Raw genomic sequence first — 22589 nt, 5'->3', positions numbered from 1 at the left:
AGGATGCCACCCCACCCTCTGCTGTGGCAGGGTGCAGGAACAGCCCCAGCAGGGCCTCAGCACCCAGGCACACATCCTCCCTCATGGCTGAGCTCCCCATGTTGCACGATGGGTCAGGAATGCAGGGGTTGGAGCTCCAAGTTGGGCCTCCCTCACCCAGTGGCGATGGGGTGTCCAGCCTGGCTGGCCAGGCTCCCCAGCCCTGGGTGATACCAGGATTCTCCCCAGGGGCTGCACAGTTGCAGCAAAGAGCATGTGTGGGCCTTTGCCAGCAGCTCAGACCTCTCTTGGCTCAACAGCCGTGTCCCACAAATCAAAGCGGAGGCACCTGGGGGTCTGTATGGGGAGTGGGCTCTGAGTGGAGATATCAGCTTTGCCCCAGCCAGGCCCTCACCCTCGGACACTAACCCCTAGGTCTGCCCCTTGTTCATTCACGAAGTCTGACCTCGAGACCACCGTGTAGAAAAAGCAGTTTAAGTGGTAGGGGCAGGATAGGACAAACGGAGCTGACGACTGACCAGCTGATGGCCGCCCAGCCCATCTTGACTCCCGGTCTTCCCCAGGTTCAACAGTCAGTGCAGGCTCACAGGGTCACCTGGTGGCAGCCTTCACGGGACAGGGACCTCCAGGTACTGCACGGGATCTGAGAAGGGGCCGGGCCGGGCCCAGTAGTCCACAGCTCGAACCCGGTAGGAGCCGGAGACAACACCTGTGCCTGAGGCAACAAAGATGCATGTGTACCCGTGAGTGTGTGCCCACCTGAACCCACCCAAGTCTCCAAAGCTCCCCCCGCACAAGCTTAAGCAAGTCTCTGGGTGCCCACCCACCCAGTGCTTTCCTGAGGCCCAGCAACAAGGCGGCCCAGGTATGGGTGGTGAGCTCACCTGGGCTGAACACGAAGAGGTTAAAGGTCGATGCTTTTCTGCTCACTGGGGTATACACCCCACCCTCCTCGGAGAACTGGATCTCATATGTCCACAGGCACCTGGGGAGGTCAAAGTCAGGACCGAGGCTGGGGTCAGAGTTGGGAATTCATATCAAGGGTGGGTCCCTGAAGGCCTGGAGTGGGAGGCATAGGGGTCACCCAGGGCCCTATTCCCTCTGCCCCCCTTCCTAGCCCTTCCCACACCTCTGGGCACTCTCAGCAAGGGTGACAGGCCTGACCGGTGGAGTAGCAGGGATCAGAGCCCAACTGCACTGATTTGCACTGGTGTGTGCACACTGAGGGACTGCACATTGGGCAGGGGGGTACACACGGCAGAAAGGGGGTGCACACAGGGACAGAGAGGGTGCACCTGGGGGAGGGGGGTGCACCTGGGAGAGGGGGGTGCACATGGGGGCAGGGAGAGTGCACGTGGGGGAGGAGAGGTGCACGTGGTGGAGGGAGGAGCAGCCAGGACTGGGGGATGCATGCAGGGGTGTAGAGGAGGTATGCCCTGGACAGAGGATGCATGCAGGGGTGTAGGGGAGGTATGCCCTGGACAGAGGATGCATGCAGGGGTGTAGGGGAGGTATGCCCTGGACAGAGAATGCATGCAGGGGTAAGGGGATGCATGCAGAAGCAAGGGGGTGTGCGTGGGGGCAAGGGAGTGCACAAAGGACTGAGAGGTACACACAGGACATGGGGTGCACAAAGGACAGGGAGATGCATGGAGGAGCGAAGAGGGTGCTGCAAACCGGCAGGATGGATTCATGCAGGACGGGGGGTGTACACAGGGCAGGGAGATGCACTCGGGCAAAGAGAATGCTGCACACGGGGCAGGAACAATGTACACAGGACAGGGGGGTGTACACAGGGCAGGGGGGTGTACACAGGGCAGGGAGATGAGATGCACTTGGGCGAAGAGGGTGCTGCACACGGGGCAGAAGGGATGTACGCAGGAAGGGAGAGTGTACACAGGGCAGGGAGATGCACGCAGGAGTGAAGAGGGTGCTACACATGGAGCAAGAGGGATGTACGCAGGACAGGAAAAATGTACGCAGGACAGGGGGGTGTACACAGGGCAGGGGGGTGTACACAGGGCAGGGAGATGAGATGCACTTGGGTGAAGAGGGTTCTGCACACGGGGCAGAAGGGATGTACGCGGGAAGGGGGAGTGTACACAGGGCAGGGAGATGCACGCAGGAGTGAAGAGGGTGCTACACATGGAGCAAGAGGGATGTACGCAGGACAGGAAAAATGTACGCAGGACAGGGGGGTGTACACAGGGCATGAGGGGGTACACAGGGCAGGGAGATGCACGCAGAGATGAAGGCACTGCACACGGGGCAGGAGAGGTGTACGCAGGACAGAGGAGTGTACACAAGGCAGGGAGATGCACACAGTGGCGAGGTGGGTGCACTGGCTAGGCAAAGAAACATGGTGCAAGAGGAAAAGCCTAGGGACCAAAGAGCAGGTGCAGTTTGGGGGCAGCGACCCCACTCACGCACTTGGAGCCCACGCGTTCATCTGACCAAACCAGAAGCAGCTGTCCGCGGGTCATGGGCAACACCCGGAGCCGAGTCACCTGGGGAGGGGGGCGCAGTGACGGAGTGAGGGCGGGGCAGGGTCTGGCCTGGGGGCCGGGCGGGCGAAGCGCGGCCACTTGCCTGGCCTGGCGGCGTCTCCGGGCGCGCACACACGTGCAGCAGCAGCAGGGAGGGCAGCGGCAGCTCCGGGCGCAGTGTCAGGAGACCGCCAGTGGGGAAGGGGCGTGGGGCCATGGCCACAGGGTCCTGGGGGTGGCGGCGGACCTCAGGGCCTCGCGGCCAGGGCTGGCGTCCCTCCGCCGGACCTTAGGGACGACTCCATCCCACCCCGTGCAAACCCCGCCTCCGCCCTCGAACCTCAGCCGCGCGCATGCGCCGGAACTGCTCGGCCGAGGGGAAGACGGGCCGGCCTAGGCGCTGCCACTCGCCGTGAGGGCTGCACAGCCGGTTGTCCAGGTAGAGTGTCACGTAGAGGAGCCCTGCGGAGCAGGACGCTGGGGCCGGCACCTCCCCGGCCCCGCCCCTCCCGGCCCCGCGCCCTCACCTCGCGGTCACACCCCCTCGCGGTCACGTTCGGAGCCCGAACCCGCGCTGGCAAGAGCCCAGCAGCTCACCTGGGGCTGGGGGCACCCCGTGCAGGTGCAAGGTCATGGCGGCGCTGCGATTGGCGTGGGCGCGAGTGTCGTCGCTCGCGTAGACCAGCACCGTGGCTCGCCAAGCGTCAGCGGGGCCCGAGGGGCTGTGGGCGCTGGCCAGGACGCCCACCGTGTGGTTGCTGTCCAGCACTGTCCCAGCCTGTGACACCTCCGCCCAGAGCTGCTCGCCATCTGCGGGGAGCTCAAGGGAGGGGTCACCGCGCAGAGGTCGGAGCCCTCCCCCCCCGCCTCCAGGCCTGGCTTCCCACTATTTGCATCTCCTCCTCTTGGTAAAGGAGTCACCCAGCCACTCCACCGCTTCTGTAGCCCACAGAGCTGGGGGGTGCAGAAAGGCTTGGATAGGCAGCCCCAAAAAGCAGGCACTGCAGCAAGCATAGCCCCAAACAGGGCCAGTTCCTGCTTTCCCCTCGCCTCAGGGCCTCTGCCTGAATGACTTCCCCGCCTATCCACCGCCACCTCAGGGAGGCCTTGGCCCCACCTGATCCTTCTTAGTCCTCACCCCATCCCAGGGTCTGCATATTCTGTTTCCAGTCTGACCCAGAGCAGAGGACGCAATGCCGGGGCACAGGGCAGGGCTCACCAGCAGGGCCAGCAGCCCCATGGGGGGGAGCCAGGACAAGTAGTGCTGGGGGCACAGGAGCGGGGCTCACCGAGCAGGGCCAGCAGCCCCATGGCAGTGAGCACCGGCTTTCGCAGCAGCTGCACGTGGGGCGGGCGCGTGTTGTTGACTTGGAAGCGGGCAGTGAGCGTGCGCTGTGAGAAGGGGTGTGGGTGGTAGCTCAGAAAAGCGTTGTCGTTGCTCAGGAGCGCATAGCGGGTGGAGGAGCTGGTGTTGGCAATCAGCAGATTCTGGTGCTGCGCGATGACCTGCAGATGTCGGAGGCGGCTAGGACCATGTCCGCCGCGGCCACCTGCTCCCACACCAGCACCCCAGTAGAAAGGCCGCTCCTGGAGAGGTGCCCTACAAAACCCAGCGACTAGCAACTGCACAGGCGGGGAGAAGCGCCAGGGCGGGGCCGAGCCCACCTTCACGACCATGGCTGCGTAGGTCACGTCGGCCCTCCACGGCTGCGGCAGGGCCCAGCCCACCAGCGGGTCGGCCTCGTCGTTGTAGACTGGGGTGTCGGTGAACTTGGGGAAGAGCCGCTGGATCTGCTGCAAGGTCTCCTGCTCCTGCTCTAGGATGTAGATGGAGCTCCCTGCGCCCTGTGGGCAGCAGCCAGCCTCAGCACCGCCAGGGTCAACTCACGTGACCTCGGCTGGTGGGAGGCAGGAAGGGGCAGCCAGCGGGGTCCTGGGCGGAAAGCTGGGGTTCCGGGCGGAAGGACTGGCCGCACCTTTTTGTGGAGCGCAATGTAGTCCAGGCGGACGCCCACCTCGCCCGTGAAGAAGTTAGTTCCGTTGTGGCAGTGCCCCAGGAGGCTCCAACACAGGGGGGAGCGGGGTGGAGGGTGAAAGGAGTCGCCGGGACCGCCTAGCCGCAGAGCTGGACTGGCCTCTCGCAGACCCTCGGAGCAAGCGTCATAGTAGTTCAGGAATCCTGGGCAGGTGGAACCACAACGTCCACCACTGCCCGAGGGGCCGTCGACGTGGCCCAGGCTCTACTCCATCCCCGAAGGTGGCCCTGCTGTCGCCCCTCCCCGACCTGGTCCCTGGACCACCCTCTCTACTCCCCAGCTCGGTGGGACCCCTGGAAGCACTGCTCACCTTGTGTAGTCATGGACACATTGTCAAAGTCATGGTGGTCTGGCTCATTCCATGTTTCAAAGTTCCACTTGGAAACGTGCTCCAGCCCGTATCTACCTGCAAAGGTGCCTCAGTGCCCTGGCTTCCACTGGTGGGCCCCACACAGAGCTATGGGGGGCTGGCCCAGCCTAGGCCCCAACCCTGGGATGAAGAAGTGCTGGGCCTATACGGGGGCTCCCAAGGGACACGAAGGGGGTGTCTGATTCAAGATGCGCCCCACTTCATCAGGAGGGCCTGAGTCCAGAGATGGCTGGATGAAGTGGGGGGAGAGGAAGCTTCAAGTGTGGTAGAGGACAGCCTGCTCAGGAGCACTCCGCCCAGCCCAGGCTGTGCCTGCCCACCAGGGCTGTGCCTGCCCACCAGGGCTGTGCCTGCCCACCGAGGTATCTCCTGGCCAGGAGTGAGACCAGGCGCTTCCACTCCAGCACCTGCTGCTTGTCCTCAAAGTCCGTGAAGCGTCCAGAGGGGCTGCCCATCAGCTCGAAACCTATAACACAGTCACAGGGTGACCGCCCCCCGGCTCCACCCATACTGTCCCCCCCACTCCCCCCTTCTTGGGATGCTAACACACCAGCACTGCGGCCAGTCCTGATCAGGCAACCAGTGAGGAGAGGGGGTGGGGAGAGGGGGGTTGGGTGTGGGCTCATGGGGAGGGGGGTTGGGCAGGCGGTCAAGGCGCTGGCCGCTCACCTGGGAGGAGCTGGTTCTCCCTGAGAAGGTCCAGGTACGCGTCCAGGTTGGTGAAGTTGTAGCTCAGGCCCCACCCAGCCATCCCCCTGTGGAAGAACACTCAGTGTGTATGTGTGTATGTGTGTGTGTGTGTGTTGGGGGGTGTTGGTGTGCTGACACAGTGTATCTGTTTCCCTGGCTGGAACTGGGGCCACATCTAAGCAGGTAAGGAGTCCCTCCCCTTTGAAAACACCAACTACGAAAGCCTATCAGTCACTCACAGTCTGGTGTGAACTGGTGCATGTACACGTGAAACTGCCCCCAAGTCTTCAGATTAGAGATTTGGGTTGGGGGACTCAGAACAGCCTGGGGGCTCAGGATTGGGACCTCCAGGCAGACGCTGAGGGAAAGATACAATAGAACAGGGATGGGGGAGGACAAGGCATACTGAAGATCGCTGACCTGGGAGTGTGGCCCATGGGACGGGTGCCAAGCTGGACCCAGTGGACGCTGCCCACTGCTTTTGCTGTGCCTCCTGGAGGCTAGGGACCCAGGTTTGGCCCAGCAGTACCCCCACGCCCTCCCACAGCATGGGTGGGCAGAAAAGAGAGGAAAGGGGAACACTCCACCCTGCACTCATCCTGGCCAGGGCCTGGACCCAGCAGAGACTAGGATAGGCCTGATCCCAGTTTTCATGGGGCTCACATTCCCAACACAGAAGGGATGTCTCCAGACAACCATGTGAATCTATAAGGCATCAGACAAACCTCGAAGCAGATGTGACAGAGAGCACAGAGGGCAGAAGTGAGGCACGCAGCCCCAGAGCCCGGCCCTTGGAGGCAGCAGCCCTGACTGCTCCTTTCCTTGGACCCTCCCTTGAAATAAAGGCATCTTTCTGATCTCCCACCTTTGCCTTTTGTTTATTGGCTGTTAACAAGGCACACCAAGAAAAACCTGGGGCTTTCACCCAGCAACAGAGGGGCAAGGAAGAAAGCCTCTCCAAGGAGGTAACATCTAAGACCAGCTGAATGATGGGACAGGCCAGCCATGAGATGTCTGGGGTCGGGGTGGGGGGGAGAGCAGGGACAGCACATGCAAAGGCCCTGAGGTAGGAATGAGCTTGCAGTAATCAAGCCCCAGAAAGGCAGCCAGTGGGCCTGGGGCAGAACACAGGTACCAGTCCTTGGAGATGAGGTCACACAGGACCTTGTAGCCACAGTGAGAGTGGGACTTTGAATCTAGGCAAAACAGGGTTCTGACCAGAGCAGCACCATGACATTCTGAAAGGATGCCATCTGACATCTGAGTGCAGCCAAAGCAGGAGCTGCAATACCGCTAGGGCCACAGTGGTCACCCACGGAGCGGTTTGGTGCCTGGCCTGGGGTGGTGGCCATGGAGGCAGTGAGAAGAATCAGAGCTGGTGTGTTTACAAGTAGAGGTGATGTGAGCTGGAGAAGGGAGTCCAGCACCACCCTGCAGATGTGGGCTTGAGCAGCTGGGTGGACAGGGTGCAGACAGCCGTGGCAAGTGAGGAGATGCTTGGGGTAAAGTGAGGCCGGGCTTTGGTCACGTGGAGTTGGACATCCCAGTACGTATGGAAGTTGCATTGGTGGCTTAAGGAACGAACCCGGTGCTCAGGGGTCTGGGGCCTGAGGACCATTTCATGTCCCCAGGCATGGGGGTAGGGGTGGGGGTGATGGAGGAGAGAAGAGGACCAAGTGTTGAGCTTGGGGAGGGGGCGCGGAGAAGGTCACAGACAGGTGTGCTGGTGGGAGTCCGAGGGTGTTCCCCTTGAGGATGCGCCCAGATCTCTGTGTGCGAAATGAGGAGAGGTGAGTGGGAACGCTGGGGGGCAGGGGGATCTGTGGGAGGCCCTGGGTGCCAGCCTCCAGGTGGGGCAGAGGAGCAGCTGGGTTTGTCATCTATGTGCCATGGGGGGGGGTCACAATGATGGACGCTGGAATCTGGCCCTAGACAGCGCTGGGCTGGCCTGTCTTCACACCCCATGCCCAGAGGCCTCCCCCAGAAGGAGTCTCCACAACTCAACACCGCACTCGGGTCTGGGTGTCCTCCCTCACTGTGCGATCCTGGGCCCAGCGTTCAAGGCCCCAGGAGCCCAGGTCCAGCCACTGCCCTCCACCCCCCACCCTGGCACCAGTTCCTCCTCCTCTTACCCTCCGCTTGCCCTCGCTGTTCCTCTGCCCAGAGGCTGGTCTTCCTTTCCCACCCCAAGGTCAGCCAGCACCAGCCCGCGGACAGCGGGAGCTCCACAGCCCTCCCCCGGAACCCGTCACCTCCCCATGCTCCCTCCCTTGCCCATCCAAAGGTCACAACCGGTAGCAAAGGAATAAAACAACTACCATTTGGATAAACATTAAACGGAGCCGAGGCTGTGCAAGGAGGGAAAGTGAAGCGTTCTCCTGGGCCCTGGAGTGATAACCCCGACCGGTGCCGGACATAGGTGTGGGAGCAGAGCCGCCACGGGAGGGCGCCTGAGAGCCAAAGGCGTCCTCAGCCTGCCACCCCGGGTGGCCTTGAGGGTCCACAGGCTGTCACGCCCCGGCAGCCAGGGATGTCCCCGCCTGGGGCCAGGAGACCCACCCCAGGGGCAACCCTAGGCCCAGGAACCCCGGGGCGCGGTACTTGGGCCCCCTGTACTGTGCCTCGGTCCCCGGCCGACCCCGTCGAGAAGGGATTGGAGAGACCCGACCCGGAGTGGGGGTGCAGGGAGGAAGGGAGAGGCTGCTCCGTCGAGGGGAGGTGAGCGACCCCGCCCGGGGTCAAGAAGGCTCAGGGCCCCAGGCCCTGCCGCCCCACCCCCCCGCCCCGGGCTAGGCCACCTCCTGTCTCTGGCCGACACGTGGGTCCGGGTCGTGCTGGCTGCACAGCGGGCTCATTCACCGCGCAGTCGGCCGTTCAGCTGCACCGCGCCCGGTCCCGCTCCCTGCTCCCCGCCCGCGGTGCCCACCGCCGCCAGAACTGAGCCCACCGCCGCCGGGCGCCTGGCCGGGTGAGTGGCTGGCTGGCCGGGGCGCGCGTGCTCCGCGGCGGAGGGGCAGACGGGGCCTAGGGGCGCGCGTGCCCGACGGCGGGGGAGTAGGCGGGGGCCGCGAGTGCAGGGTGGGGGGGTTGGGGAGACGGTGCTGCGCACGCTGGAGGCATGTGTGCCTGGGGTGGGCCGCGCGGGCCCAGGGCTGGGTGGGTGGGGGACATGGTTGCACTACTGGGAGGAGGGGCGCCAGGTCTGCCCAAGGCGGGGGTGGTGGGGGCTGACGGGACCTCACGATCTGAGGTGGGTGCACGGGCCAGAGGCCTGCAGACACAGACCTGTCGTTTAGAATAATCTGCTGCCTGGCCTGGGCCGTGGGGGGGGGGCGGGGATGTCAGCCCTGGCCCTTGGACCAGCCCTATATGCTGTGGGTCCTCTCAGGACCTCTGTCTCCTCAAGTGGAAACCAGGATTACACCCACGTGGCAACAGGTCTTTGGGGAGAAACTGAGGTCTGACCCTCGGCCCTGAAGCCAAAATGCACTTGTCGGTGGAGCCTCTTTTCACCTGTAGTAGGGACAGTGTTTCCTTTCCAAATGAATAGGCTCAAATGTGAAGGAGTTGATATAAATAAAAACATTAATGCTGTGCAACATAGGGGAGCTCAAGGCTGCAGTGAGGGGGTCCCAGCAGTGGGAAGGCACTGGGGACCCCACTGTCCCCTCCCAGCTACCCCCACCGGGCAGGGGAGTGAGAAGTCTGGATGGAGCCTGGGGAGGGGAACGTGGGCCTCCCTGTCCTCTCCAGCCAGCAAGTCCCTGGGACCCCCAGACACTTAGTCTGTGTGCCTGGCCAGGCTGTAGAGCACCATCTCTATACACAGGCAGGGAAAGTGATGCAGGGACCATTGCAGTTCAGGGGGGGATTGAGGCCCTCGGGGGTCCTATGATTCTCTCACAGGCCAAGTGTGACCCGATTCCATTTCCTCACCTGCTTTAGACACCCAGGGCACAGGGCGGAGTAAGGCCCAGTCCCTGCCACTGAGGATAACCAAGGTGGGGACACCATGATGCACCCAGGCACCCACAGTGCAGCTGAGGATGGTGGGGGGCTGGGAAAGGGCTACACACAGAGAATCGCTCTACCTGAAATCCCCCCCACCTGCCTAAAATCCCAACCCCAGGACCCTCCTGAAGCCTCCACCCCCTCCCTGTGGACCGGGCCTGTGGGTCCTGCTTCCTGAGGGGGGAGGCTGCTTCTCCCACTAAGTTTTCTGTCCCCCCAGGTGACCACCCCCATGCTGACTTGCACAGGGCCTCAGCACACATCACTGCCCATCATAGCATACATGTATGTGCCCCCGCAGCAGAGCTAGGGAACCCAGCCAGCCCTCCTTCCAGGAGCCACCCCAGGGGGAGTAGACCCAGCCCTGGGGGGTGGGGTGGTGAGGCCCTGGCCTGGTGAGACCCAGCTCTGCCCACAGGAACCCCTGGCATTTCTCCCACTGCCCCTTGCTGGTAGCTGGGCCAGGAGATAAGTGTTTATGGCCCCTCAGTAGCTGCCCTACAAGGTGCAGCCCTCCCCTCCCCTCCCCTTCAAGGTGCCCCTTATCTGTACCAGGGAGGGGCCTGAGGCCCTGAACTGGGTGACTCACCCACCCACTGGCAAACTGCTTCCAAAACCACAGCTCCCAACCGCTACTCATGGGCAAACATTTTCCCCCACCAGGGCCCAACTGAGGGACAGAGGGGAAGCCCCCAGGCCCTGTCCTGGGGAGGGGGGTGGTGTTCAGACTCTGCAAGATGAGGGGCAGGCACTGCAGGGAGATATCCCTGGAGCTGAAGGGGGGCGGAGCCCGAAGGAAACAATCCCGATCCTGGGAGAGTGGAGGCCCAGGGCCATGGGGGTGCCACAGGATCTTAATTCCCCTTTGAAGACCTATCAACTCCCCAAGGGGACAGGAAAATCAGAGGCTTGTAGCCTGCTGTCCCCGGGCCTGAGGCTGCCAAGATGCCCAGGCCAGCTGGGGTTGTCCAGCCTCTCAACCTCCCCGGGGGCCGTGACTCAGACATTATACGTCATCTCACTTAACCCTCAAGCAGCCGGTGACGGAGGTTTTATTTTCGTTTCTTCATTTTAAAGATGGGGGACCTGAGGCTCTGAATAATAAATTTTAAAATAGCAGTTCACCCTTGGCAGTAAACCAAAAAAACAAACCCGCTGTGGTCAATTCTGACTCATGGCAACTCTACAGGACAGAGCAAAACTGCCCCGTGGGGTTTCCAAGGAACAGTTGGTGGATTTGAACTGCCGACCCTTTGGTTAGTAGCTAAACTCTCAACCACTGTGCCACCAGGGCCATCAAATTGACTGCAACTCATGGCGACCCTACGTGTGTCAGAACTGTGCTCCATAGCGTTTTCAGTGGCTGGTTTTTCAGACATAGATCACCAGGCCTTTCTTCCGAGGCACCCCTGGGTGGACGCAAACCTCCACCATCTTGGTTAGCAGCCGAGCATGTTAGCGGTTGGCACCACTCAGGGACTCCAGCTTACCCTTAGCGCTTACTGTGTGCCAGGCACCATCCTCAGCATCTTGGGGGCACTAGTTTACTTCATTTAAAGAGGTCATTCCATGGGGAACACAGGGTGCAGAGGAGCATGCTGTCACATTGGGGGGGAGCAGCTAGGGGTACATAGCAAGGTGTGTGTAAGTGTCTGAATGAGAGACTGACTTGATTTGTAAACTTTCACTTAAAGCACAATAAATAAGCAGGTCAATTCATCTTCACACCAGCCCTACCAGACAGGTACCGCTGGTCCCCTCTGCTGTGGAGAAGTGCAGAGGCCGGTGCAATCCGGTCTCAGCGAGTCAGTGCTGGGGCTGGGTTGGAATCTAAGCAGTTGGTTAGGCTCCAGGGGTCAGACCCCAGGGGGCCCTGTCCCCCACACCCTCAGCAGGAAGAGCACACCTGGCTGGTAACGTCATCTGGATGCCTGGCAGCCCCCAGCCAAGGGAGGGGGTGGCAGCCAGACCCCGGCAAGTGCATGTACATACACACCCCCGCCAACAGCCCTGTGCCAGTTTTCCGCTCGAGGAAACAGAACAGAAACCCAGGACAGAGACCCAGGACACAGCCTGGCTCTGTTATGCGCCCTAAGCTCCCACCAGGGACTCGAACAGGGAAGATGCTGGGGATGGTGGAGCCCCCACTTAGCCCCAGAGCTGAAGGGTGAAGATGCTGGCTGTCTTCAGCCTGAGACTGGCCCACCTGCAGCACCTTCCGTCTCCCCTCCACAAGGGGCCAAAACCCGCAGGCATCCTGCTCGGGCCACTCACTCCACCCGCCTGTTGCAGCCTGCAGGGCCCCAGCCACTACACCTGCAGCTCGTGGGGGGAGCGGGAAGGCCCGGAAGCTTATCAAGGGCTCACACCATTGTCACTGCGGGATCCTGATTACAGTACAACCCACTGGATTAGCGCTCAGGTAACACTTGTCTGCGGAAACATGTGACTCAGCAGTCTTGGGAGTAAATAATTTAACTGCAAGCCCAGCACGGCCACGCAGCCAGTCCGAACCGTAGAGCACCGCCGCCTGGCTCCCCGGCTCGACCCTAGAAGACACAGGGTCTCAGGGGTTAGGCTGGCCGGCACAGCCCAAGCAGACCCCAGCCTTGGATGCACAGCAGGGCCAGGCCCCCACTGTCCTGCCGCCCACCCAACCCTCCGGTGGCTCCCTTAGGTAAGAACCATCTGGGGTCCCCGCTGGGGTCAACTCTCTCTGGCAGAGGCCAGCTCACTGGGCAGAAAGAGCAGAGGCTGACGCTGAGCTTAGGGGCAACTTTGTCCAGGATGTGAACAGAAAACGCTCCCAACTCCAGGGCTTCTCAGGGGCCAAAAGTCTGTGTGGGGAAGGAGTTTGTGGGCCCTCAGGTCCAAGACAGGTGGCACTTAGCAGTCCTCATTCCACACAACCCGACCCCCAGAGGCTCGGGAGCTTCAGCGTGGCCAGGGACCCCCCGAGTGGGTGAGGTCTTTGAGGCAGTTTAGTGGAGAACGGGAAAACACCTCTCCATAAGTTCCCTGAAGGGCCAGGACTCACCCCTCTAGAGCACCCCCTCCCCATCAGGCCAGGGAACCACTGTCCTCCACTCCCGAGGAAGCTGGCTGTGCCCGCCCCTCACCCCACCCCCGCCGTGTCCCGGGCAGCACAGAGACAGCATACTCAGCACTGGTATCTGGGTGTCCTGGGCTCTAAGGAGCCAAGAGGTTTTGCTTCATGCCACCATGAAAGAAGCTTCTAAAATTTGAAGTTCATGGTTGCTCAGTGTCAAGCAGCCGAGAACAGTGCAAACAAAGATGGCCGCTGGTGCGCTAACTTCTGATCTGGGCCTGTGGATTGCCGCCTCCGTGACGCCACCCAGTGATTTGCTCTCTGGAGCTAGGGCAAAGTCAGGAGACCTCCCCACCACAGGGCGGCCAGGGCTGTTTGCAGAGGGCTGGCCCCAGAGGGGGACAGCAGACACCATCTGGCACGTGCATTCGACAAGTGGCTTATGCTGTTTGGGGCGACCTCTGAGATGCGTGTGTGTGTCCGTGGGGAAAAACCAACTGGGTAGGAGTGGCAACCACTGTGTACCTACCTCCCCTCCAAGCTGGCCTGGGCCTGGGTCGCTCCTCTCAAGGCGTGTGCTGGGAATCCTACACAAGGACCGGGGAGGGACATGGCCCTGGTGTCCAAGTGCCCCTCTCCTGGTACCAGGGCCTGCGGTGGCAGAGGTGACAGAGGGAGCTGTGGAGCTGGAGCCAGAGGGATGGCCTGGAGATGCTCACAGCTTAGATGGAGAGGGAGTCTCTGGTATGGGAATCAGGAGGGCAGCAGGGGCCTTCACAAGCTGGGGAGCTGAACGGGGGAACAGTAGGGAGCCCAGCTCTGGGCACGTGTGGGCCTGATCTCTGGGACGGTCTCGGACCCCAAGTCCTGTATGTGCGGATGGTAAAAGCCCATTATGTTCCCTGTCTCATAGAAATCCATACCCACTGCCGTTGAGTCAATTCCAACTCATGGAGATGCTTGAGGACAGAGTAGAGCTGCCCCATAGGGTTTCCAAGGCTGTGATCTTTATGGAAGCAGGCTGCCACATCTTTCCCCTATGGAGCGGCTGGGGGATTCAAACTGACTCTTTGATTAGCAGTGAAGTGCTTAACCACTGCACCACCAGGGCTCCTTCTCTCTCAAAAAAACCAAAACCCATTGCTGTAGAGTCGATTCCGACTCACGGCAACCCTATAGGACAGAGTAGAACTACCCCCATAGGGTTTCCAAGGAGCAACTGGTGGATTCGAACTGTTGACCTTGTGGTTAGCAGCCAAGCTCTTAACCACTTCGTCACCAGGGCTCCTTTCTTCTCATGGGAGGTGGCCGCCTGGGAGGAGTGTCTTCTGGGGCCACCCCTTAGCTACACCGACCTCGGCACACTCTGAGACACGTGGCTTATTGTTATCATGCTTAGATTTCACCCCAAAAAACTGAAAATCTTGGACGGAGGCCTGACGTCATCTGCGCTGGGTTCTAGGTAGATGGGGCACTGTCCGCTCTGGGTAGCAGGTCTGTGGCCCCCACCAACGAGATGAGCGGGGGCCCAGTGCCCAGTCCACCCCACTCAGTCCTCTCAGCTCCTGGGACCAGGGGACCTCTGACTGCTGCCCTGGGATCCATGAGCAATGGCTCCCCAGCCTGGGCCTTTCTCATTTGAACTTGCCTTCCTTGGCCCTGGGCCCGCGCCCGTGGCCACCCCAGTCATGATGCCCACTTCTCCATTGCAGGTTGGCCCTGAGGGGGCTGGCGCCGCAGGATGGAAGCATCCCCTGAGTGTACACAGCAGGATGGGGGGCTGGGGCTGGTCCGCCGGCGGCCCCCAGCCCCCCAGAGCCTGCGCGAGACGCTGAAGGGCCGGCTGCAGCAGAGCTGCACATGCCGCGGGCGGAAGGCCTGGGCGCTGGTTCAGGACCTGGTGCCTGCAACGCACTGGCTGCCCCGGTACCGCCTGCAGGAGGACCTGGCGGGTGATGTTATGTCCGGGCTGGTCATCGGCATCATCCTGGTGCCACAGGCCATCGCCTACTCGCTGCTGGCCGGGCTCCAGCCCCTCTACAGCCTCTATACGTCCTTCTTCGCCAACCTCATCTACTTCCTCCTGGGCACCTCCCGCCATGTGTCCGTGGGCATCTTCAGCCTGCTCTGCCTCATGGTGGGCCAGGTGGTGGACCGCGAGCTCCAGCTGGCTGGCTTAGACCCCACCCAGGACGGCCTGTGGCCAGGGGCCAACAACAGCACCTTCAACGCCTCAGCCACAGGGTTGGCGCTTGGGCCTCAGGACTGCGGGCGGGACTGCTACGCCATCCGTGTGGCTACCGCCCTCACGCTGGTGGCTGGGATTTACCAGGTGAGGAGCTGGCCAGGCGGGGGCAGGGAAGGGTGCACCCCCAGGGGCACTCACAGCCCACCCAGCAAGACAGAGCCCCGGAAGAAGTACCAGGTCGGAGTCAGAGGCAGGTTGGCCCAGCCTCAGGGTCAGGCTGTGAAGAAAGGTAGTATTTAAACAGGCAAGGAGAGACCAGCAAGCACACAAGTGCAAAGGCAGGACAAGCAGGGGCACACAGGGTCAGGCATCAGACACCCCAAGGGTGCCATAGGGCTGGGGTACAGGCAGCCCAACCCTGGCCAGCTCTACCTGGGCAGAGACAAACAGGCAGAGCACGGCCTCCAGCTCCAGACGTGACCAACTTCAGCCCATCTGGCTTCGCTGTCCTTCCTGTGGCCCCCCACGCCAGGGTCCTCACGTGTCCTAGGCTTCCCACCCCAGCCCCACTGCGCCCAAGCTGCCGGGAAAGTTAAGCAGGGTGACAGCCTATCCCAGGGGGCTGATGCTGGGGTGGGGAGGTCAGAGAATTAGAGGTTGCCATCTAATCCTCAAGAAGCCCTGGTGGCACAGTGGTTAAAGCACTCAGCTGCTAACCGAAAGGTCAGCGGTTCAAACCTACCAGCCGCTCTGTGGGAGAAAGACGTGGCAGTCTGCTTCTGTAAAGATTACAGCCTTGGACACCCTATGGGGCAGTTCTACTCTGTTCTACAAGGTCGCTCTTAGGTGAGACTGACTCAACGGCAACAGGGGATCTAGTCCCCAGAGCCCAGAGGCCCCGTTTCTGAACCTAAAGCAGCTCCTGTGCATGGCAAGTGGAAGGGGGGTTCCTGTGACTGACCACGTCCATGTTCCACACACACGTGTGCCCCCGAGTTTCCACGTAAGACACGGGTACCAGGAGTCTCCAGAGGCATGGGGGCGTGCAGCGGGTGTGCGTAAAGCTCCCCCCGCCATGTCCAGTTAGGGAACTAAAGCAGCCGCAATGGCCAGAGGTTGGGCTCAACGCTGCTGCCGACCCCCATCTCGGGGCTGCTTCAGGTGTCTGGGTGGCCTGGGCCCCTGACCGTGCTCTGTCCACAGGTCCTCATGGGCGTCCTCCGGCTGGGCTTTATGTCCACCTACCTCTCGCCACCGCTGCTCGACGGCTTCGCCATGGGGGCCTCAGTGACCATCCTGACCTCCCAGCTCAAGCACCTGCTGGGTGTGCGGGTCCCGCGGCACCAGGGGCCCGGGATGGTGCTGAGCACGTGGCTGAGTCTCCTGCGCAGTGCCAGCCAGGCCAACGTGTGCGACGTGGTCACCAGTGCTGTGTGCCTGGCCGTGCTGCTGGCTGCCAAGGAGCTCTCAGACCGCTACCGGCACCACCTAAAGGTGCCCCTGCCCATGGAGCTGGTGGTCATCGTGTTGGCCACACTTGCATCCCACTTCGGGCAGTTCCATGAGAGGTTCGGCTCCAGCGTGGCCGGCCACATCCCCACTGGCTTCCTGGCCCCACAGGTGCCTGACCCCGGGCTGATGTGGCGCGTGGCGCTGGACGCTGTGCCCCTGGCCCTCGTGGGATCTGCCTTCTCCATCTCGCTGGCAGAGATGTTTGCCCGGAACCATGGCTACTCTGTCCGTGCAAACCAGGAGCTCTTGGCCGTGGGCTTCTGCAACGTGGTGCCTGCCTTCTTCCATTGCTTCGCTACCAGTGCTGCCCTGGCCAAGAGCCTGGTGAAGACAGCCACAGGCTGCCGCACGCAGCTCTCCAGTGTAGTCAGCGCTGCCGTGGTGCTGCTGGTGCTGCTGGCCCTGGCGCCCCTCTTCCAGGACCTGCAGAGGTGCGTGCTGGCCTGCGTCATCGTTGTCAGCCTGCGCGGGGCCCTGCGCAAGGTGGGTGACCTTCCGCAGCTGTGGCGGCTCAGCCCGGCCGATGCGCTGGTCTGGGTGGCCACTGCGGCACCCTGCGTGCTGGTCAGCATTGAGGCTGGGCTGCTGGTCGGTGTGCTCCTCTCGCTGCTCAGCCTGGTGGGCCGCACACAGCGCCCGCACGCCACCCTGCTCGCTCGCATCAGCGGTTCTGCCTTCTATGAGGACACTATGGAGTTCGAGGGCCTCCTCCCTGAGCCGGGGGTGCAGATCTTCCGATTTGCGGGGCCGCTCTACTATGCCAACAAGGACTTCTTCCTGCGGTCACTCTATAGCCTCACGGGACTGGACGCAGGGCGCACAGCTGCCAGGAGGCGGGGGCTGGATGCAGGGGCGCACAAGGGGAACAGCAGCGGCAAGGACCTGGGCCCAGCAGGCACCACATCCGTGCTGGTGTCCTCGGCAGCCAGCTTCCACACAGTGGTCATTGACTGCGCCCCCCTGCTGTTCCTGGATGTAGCCGGCCTGGCTGCACTACACGACCTGCGCAGAAACTACGAGGCCCTGGGCATTGTCCTGTTGCTTGCCTGCTGCAGCCCCTCGGTGACAGACATGCTGAGGCGAGGGGGCTTCCTTGGGGAGGACGAGGGGGACGCGGCCGAGGAGGAGCAGTTATTCCACAGCGTGCACAGCGCAGTGCAGGCGGCCCGAGCCCGCCATGGGGAGCTGGCGGCTACAGACTCCACCCTCTAGCAAGGTCAGCACCTGCGGGCCATCACCACACCCTCTTAGGAGCCCAAGGCACACATCCTCCACCAATCGCCACGCTCCTTCCCAGGGAGCAGTGCCCGTGGCTGGAGTCAGCTACCAGACACCCTCTCATGCCATACCTACTCTAAAAAAACGGAATTCTAACTGGGAACAGGGACAGACAGCACTTTTAACACACACAAGGACCACAGACACTCAAGGATCCAAGAATCACTGCCTTCAACACAAATGCTGCCCTGGCTGCCGTCCTGGGCACTAATCCCAGACCCACAGGGCCCCCACTGAGAAGAACCACATCTACCCCAGTCTTAAAAGTCTTAATCACGCTTGAACAGGGGCTCTGTATCTCACTTTGCACCAACTAAAACCAAGTATTGTCGCCTCAATTTCAACCCATGGCAACATCACGTGTGTCAGAGTAGGGTTGTTCAGTGGCTGTGGGGTTGTTCGGTGGCTGAGTTTTTGGAAGTAGATCGTCAGACCTTTCTTCCAAGGCACCTCTAAATGTTCTCAAACCTCCAACCTTTCGGTTTGCAGCCAAGTGTTGGTTAACGACTTGCACACCAGGGACTGCTGGTTTTTGCACGTGGCCCCGCAAATCACGCAGCCTCCAAAGTACTGTAGAAAACAAAAACCCTCACAACTGAACCAATAAGCAGCATCATGATAAACGAAGAAAAGATTGAAGCGGTCAAGGATTTCATTTTACTGGGATCGACAATAACACCTGCGGAAGCAGCAGTCAAGAAATCAAATGACACACTGCATTGGGCAAATCTACTGCAAAAAACCTTTAAAGTGTTAAAAAGCAAGGATGTCACTTTAAGGACTAACATGCACCTGACCCAAGCCATGGTGTTTTCAGTCGCCTCGTATGCATGGGAAAGCTAGACAATGAATAAAGAAAACCAGAGAACTGACATCTTTGAATTACGGTGTTGGCAAAGAATACTGAATACACCACGGACTGCCAGAAGAACAAACAAATCTGTCTTGGAGGAAGTACAGCCAGAATGCTCCTTAGAAGCGAGGATGGCGAGACTGCGTCTTACATATTTCGCACATGTTATCAGGAGGGAACAGTCCCTGGAGAAGGACATCATGCTTGGTAAAATAGAGGGTCACTGACAAAGAGGAAGACCCTCAACGAGATGGACTGACACAGTGACTGCGACAATGAGCTCAAGCATAGCAACAACCGTGAGGACGACACAGGACTGGGCAGTGTCCCGTTCTGTCGACCACAGGGTGGCTACGAGTCGGAACTGACTCGACGGCACATAGCAACAACAACAAACCAAGTACCATCGCGTCAATTCTGACTCATGGCAACACCATGTGTGTCAGAACAGGGTTTTCAGTGGCTGGGTTTTTAGAAGTGGATCATCGGACCTTTCTTCCAAGGTGCCTCTGGGTGGTCTCAAACCTCCAACCTTTCGGTTTGCACCCAAATGTGTTGGTTAATGCGCTGGCACACCAGGGACAGCTCATTTTGCATATAGCCCCGCAAATCACGCAGTCTCCAAGGTGCTATATGGAAACCCCACTGACTCAGCCTGGCCAGCCCCTGCCCCACCTTGGGTAAGAGCCAAGGACTCTGGTCTAGGGCACCAGGGTTTCTGTGTCTCTGGGAACCCCACCCCCTACGCACACACCCCACACACCTAAGTGCTCCTTACACCTGGCGCCTCAGCCCAGGCTGAGCCTCATGGTGCCGCTACCTGCACCAGGGCAAGCAGTCCAGTGTCAGAGCCAAACGCAGGTGGGACCAGGACACACCTTAGCCCAGCCCTTGGGCACAGCATCCTGGCACAGACCAGCCTGTGAATACACACAACACAGGCTATGTGGGGGTGCAAAAACCAAAAACTGGGCAAAGCCAGGTACGACCGTCTGCCACCCTGATCCTGAGTCTCCAGAGGGAAGCCAGGTGGACTAGCTACAAAGGTAGCTGGGCAGGGTCCAGGTGCTGACCCCCAGGACCCAGGCCCCACGAGAGGCAGCCCCAATGGCCCTTTGATGGCAAATGCAGGAATCAGGAGCAGCAGTGCTTCCTCAGAGGGAGGCATCCGCCCTGTGCCCCCACTTTAGCACCCCACCCCCAGCTCCACACTGATCCCCACACCCCAGTCCACCATGAGGCCAGCAGGCTCTCCCACTGGCCAGTCCCACCTCCCCTCTCAGCCTCAGTCTTCATCTCTGTAAAGTGGGGCTCTTGCCAGCTTCCCCCAATTACCCCCCCGCCACCGGCACCCACCTGGCCGTGATGAGGTCCAGCAGCCAGTGGGTCCGAACCTGCCTGATGCCCCCGTGAGGGACAGCACCCACGTAGGCAAGGTTGAGCTGCTGGTCCCAGCTGAGGTCATACTGGTCAGCCTGGTCATGTGGCAGAGGGGGGCTAGGGGCGGGACAAGGACAGTGACTGTGTGAGTCCTGAGCTCTCGGGGCGAGGGTCAGGCCACCAGGGCAGCCACTACACACATCTGGTGCCTAAAAACCCAGTGTTCGAGCCTCCCTGGAGAACTAGCTCTAGCAGACAGGCCCGGCGGCTTCCCACGAAGCGGGCTTTACTGCCCCTGGAGATAGTAAAATAACCCTTCATCCCACGAGTGTTCTCAAGGCTCATGCTTACGGGGATGGGGTGCCCACAGGACCACCTCCCGACCCTGCCCCTTGTCTGCCAGCTCAAAACCTACTGTGAAGGTGGCTAGGGACACATGGGCTGGGGACAGGTCCCACTCCAGGGCTGGGCTGTCCTACACACACACCCACACCCCCCCCGCCCCCCCCACACCTCCCACCTGCTGCCTAGAGGCCTTGTGTGGGCCCCGGTTCACTGCAAAAGGCAGTGTCTTGGGCCCACCTTCCTTGAACCCTCTTCCTGGGCTGCCCCTAAAGCCACTGTAGGGTTCTTCAGACTCCTGAAGGCCCCCAGCTGGGACAAGCTCAGGGCCTGGCCTCAGACCTCCACCACATGGGGGGAAGCCATCAGGTAGAAGAACCCCCACCCCAAGTACCCCACGGAGTCCAGAAGACAGAGAGGAGACGCCCTACTCTAACTGAGGGTGCATCTCCAGACGCAGGCATGAGAGTGAAAGTGGTTCGGTGGACTTTCCGGGCTCCAAGGTGACCGGCTCATTCCTGGACACTGGGTTTGGGAGCACTGACTATGCGCTAAGGGCACAGGGGTCCCGGAGACACAGCGGCCGCAGCTTCCGAAGAGCGCGAGGTCGGGAAATGGACAGAGTGGGCGCTCACCAGAAGCCCGTGCTCCTCCAGAAGTGCCGCAAGGGCCGCAGGGCCCGGGCTGCATCCACGCGCACCAGGAGCGGGGCCTCGGCGAGGGACCCAGGGTGCGGGGCCAGCAGCGCTGCCACGAGCGCGAGCAGCGCGGTGGGGGAGCGCGGGGGGCGCAGGGCCGAACGTGGGGCGGGGGGACGCGGCGGGCACATGGCTGGACGCGGTAACACCGCGCACTCCGCGCGCCTCCGCGCTCCCGGAGCTGAGGGTCTACACCGCGCCTGCAGTTCCGCCTCCGGGTCGCGCGCCCACGTGATCCCGTAGTGTGGGGATGCCTGGGCGGGACCGGGGTGGACCGGGGCGGGCCGGGAGTCTGGGGGGCAGGGCCAGCGCCGTTAAGTGGGCGGGCCTGAGCTGCACCTAGGCGGGGACAGGGCCGCACCTGGGGCAGGACGGGTGGCACCTAGGCGGGGTCTGAGCTGGCTTTAGGCGGGCGGGGGCGAGGTGGCAGGGGCTGCGGGCGTGGGCGGGGACTAGATGGGACCTAGGTAGGTTGGGGCCGCGGCAGGTCCTCAGCAGGCTGGGGCAGGGTTAGGCGGGGTCTGGGTGGGATCTAGGCTGCCGGGGGCGGGGTCCAGGCGGGCCAAGGTAGTGGACGGCGGAATACCTGGGTGGGGCGTGGGCGGGGAATAAATGGGATTTCGGTGGGTCTGGCAGGTTGGGACCTAGGCGGGGCCTCAGCGGGCTGGGCGAGGCCCGGGCAGGCCTGGTAGGACCTGGGGTCCCGCGCCTGGGGGTTAGGGGGAAATGGGGCCCGACATGGCGGGCCTGGGCGGGGCATAGGAGGGTCATCGGCAGGCTGGGCCGGGGCTTGGGTGAGGCCTGGGGGGCGTGGGTCGGTTGGGACTGCTGCGAAGCTTTAGACGGGGGAGGTTCTGGCAAAGGGGCAGTCCTGGTGAGGAGCCCTCTGGCCTAGAGGAAGCCCAGGTATCCGGGAACCTGCGACCTAAGGAAAGCGCTCTTGGAATCCTACCTCTTCCCACAGGTTCCTCCCCTTACTGCTTCTTTCCCAGCCGAATGAGAACAATAATAGTCCCTACCTCATTAGGTTGTTGTGAGGACTGAGTGACTAAACACACGGAAAGCACTTGGAAAAATGCTCGACCCTTTAGTGGTATGTGAGTGTAAGCCGTTATTGTCTTGTTAATACTTAAGAAAGATCACCCTGGCTGCCCAGAAATAGCTTCCTGAGGCCTAGTCTGGAAGCCAAGAGATGGCTGCCTCCCGGTTGTGGTTGGAAGGTGGGGAGAGATGTCCCATTGGGGATACATTTTGAAGATGCAGCTATAGGACTTACTGATGAATTGGATGGTGGGGATGGGAAGGAAAGAGAGGCATCAAAGGTGACCTGCAGGGTTTGAACCATAGCAGCGGAGGGAACATTCCATTATGTGAAATGGGGACCAGGCATCTTTGAGATGCTAAGTGGCCGTTTCTAACAGGCAGCTGGGTGCCCTGGCTTGGATGTCAAGAGGAGGTAGGGTCAGATGTGTAAATATTTTATGTTGATATAGATATGGATAGTGCAAATGGAAGTCCCCTGGTGGTGCAGTGGTTAAAGCACTCACCTGATGACTGAAAGGTCGGCACATTGAACCCGCTAGCAGCTCTGCGGAAAAAAGATGGGGCAGTCTGCTGCTATAAAGACTTAACTCATTGCCAAGTCGATTCCGACTCATAGCGACCCTATAGCACAGAGTAGAACTGCTCCATCGAG

The 22589-nt window shown here is 61.2% G+C and overlaps 2 protein-coding genes across 3 annotated transcripts; one reads left to right on the top strand and one right to left on the bottom strand.

Annotated features, from left to right (window-relative positions):
• Positions 1-458: 458 nt before the first annotated feature.
• On the bottom strand, positions 459-21039 carry IDUA (alpha-L-iduronidase). Of its 2 annotated transcripts, none has more exons than XM_064286114.1 (14): positions 20831-21039; positions 19830-19970; positions 5562-5647; positions 5251-5358; positions 4833-4928; positions 4463-4665; positions 4152-4331; positions 3776-3992; positions 3084-3296; positions 2827-2948; positions 2590-2715; positions 2431-2507; positions 885-985; positions 459-715 (listed from the first exon to the last, which is right to left on the bottom strand). In XM_064286114.1, the coding sequence occupies exons 1-14, from the start codon at positions 21022-21024 to the stop codon at positions 609-611; spliced, it is 1971 nt and encodes a 656-aa protein (XP_064142184.1). In that variant the 5' UTR covers positions 21025-21039; the 3' UTR covers positions 459-608. The 2 variants fall into 2 exon arrangements, with proteins under 2 accessions (XP_064142184.1, XP_064142185.1); XM_064286115.1 differs by lacking the exon at positions 20831-21039 and adding an exon at positions 13172-13293 and having other exon boundaries at positions 19830-20333.
• On the top strand, positions 12112-19843 carry SLC26A1 (solute carrier family 26 member 1). The gene is made up of 2 exons (XM_010591446.3): positions 12112-14974; positions 16034-19843. Exons 1-2 carry the CDS (start codon positions 14384-14386, stop codon positions 17552-17554), a joined length of 2112 nt encoding a protein of 703 aa, XP_010589748.1. The 5' UTR covers positions 12112-14383; the 3' UTR covers positions 17555-19843.
• Positions 21040-22589: the final 1550 nt, after the last annotated feature.

This window comes from Loxodonta africana, chromosome 5 (assembly GCF_030014295.1).
Source record: "Loxodonta africana isolate mLoxAfr1 chromosome 5, mLoxAfr1.hap2, whole genome shotgun sequence".
NCBI classification, from domain to species: domain Eukaryota; kingdom Metazoa; phylum Chordata; class Mammalia; order Proboscidea; family Elephantidae; genus Loxodonta; species Loxodonta africana.
The sequence above is the reverse complement of the archived record's forward strand: the minus strand, read 5'-3'. Positions and strand labels throughout refer to the sequence as shown.

Bases quoted from the DNA above. Each gene is read 5' to 3' on its own strand.
- SLC26A1 (XM_010591446.3), top strand. From the start codon at position 14,384: ATGGAAGCATCCCCTGAGTGTACACAGCAGGATGGGGGGCTGGGGCTG. The intron at 14,975-16,033 runs GTGAGGAGCTGG...CTCTGTCCACAG, and splicing joins TGGTGGCTGGGATTTACCAG to GTCCTCATGGGCGTCCTCCG.
- IDUA (XM_064286114.1), bottom strand. From the start codon at position 21,024: ATGTGCCCGCCGCGTCCCCCCGCCCCACGTTCGGCCCTGCGCCCCCCG. The intron at 5,359-5,561 runs GTGAGCGGCCAG...ACTGTGTTATAG, and splicing joins GGAGAACCAGCTCCTCCCAG to GTTTCGAGCTGATGGGCAGC. The intron at 2,949-3,083 runs GTGAGCTGCTGG...CCTGCTCCGCAG, and splicing joins CGGGGTGCCCCCAGCCCCAG to GGCTCCTCTACGTGACACTC.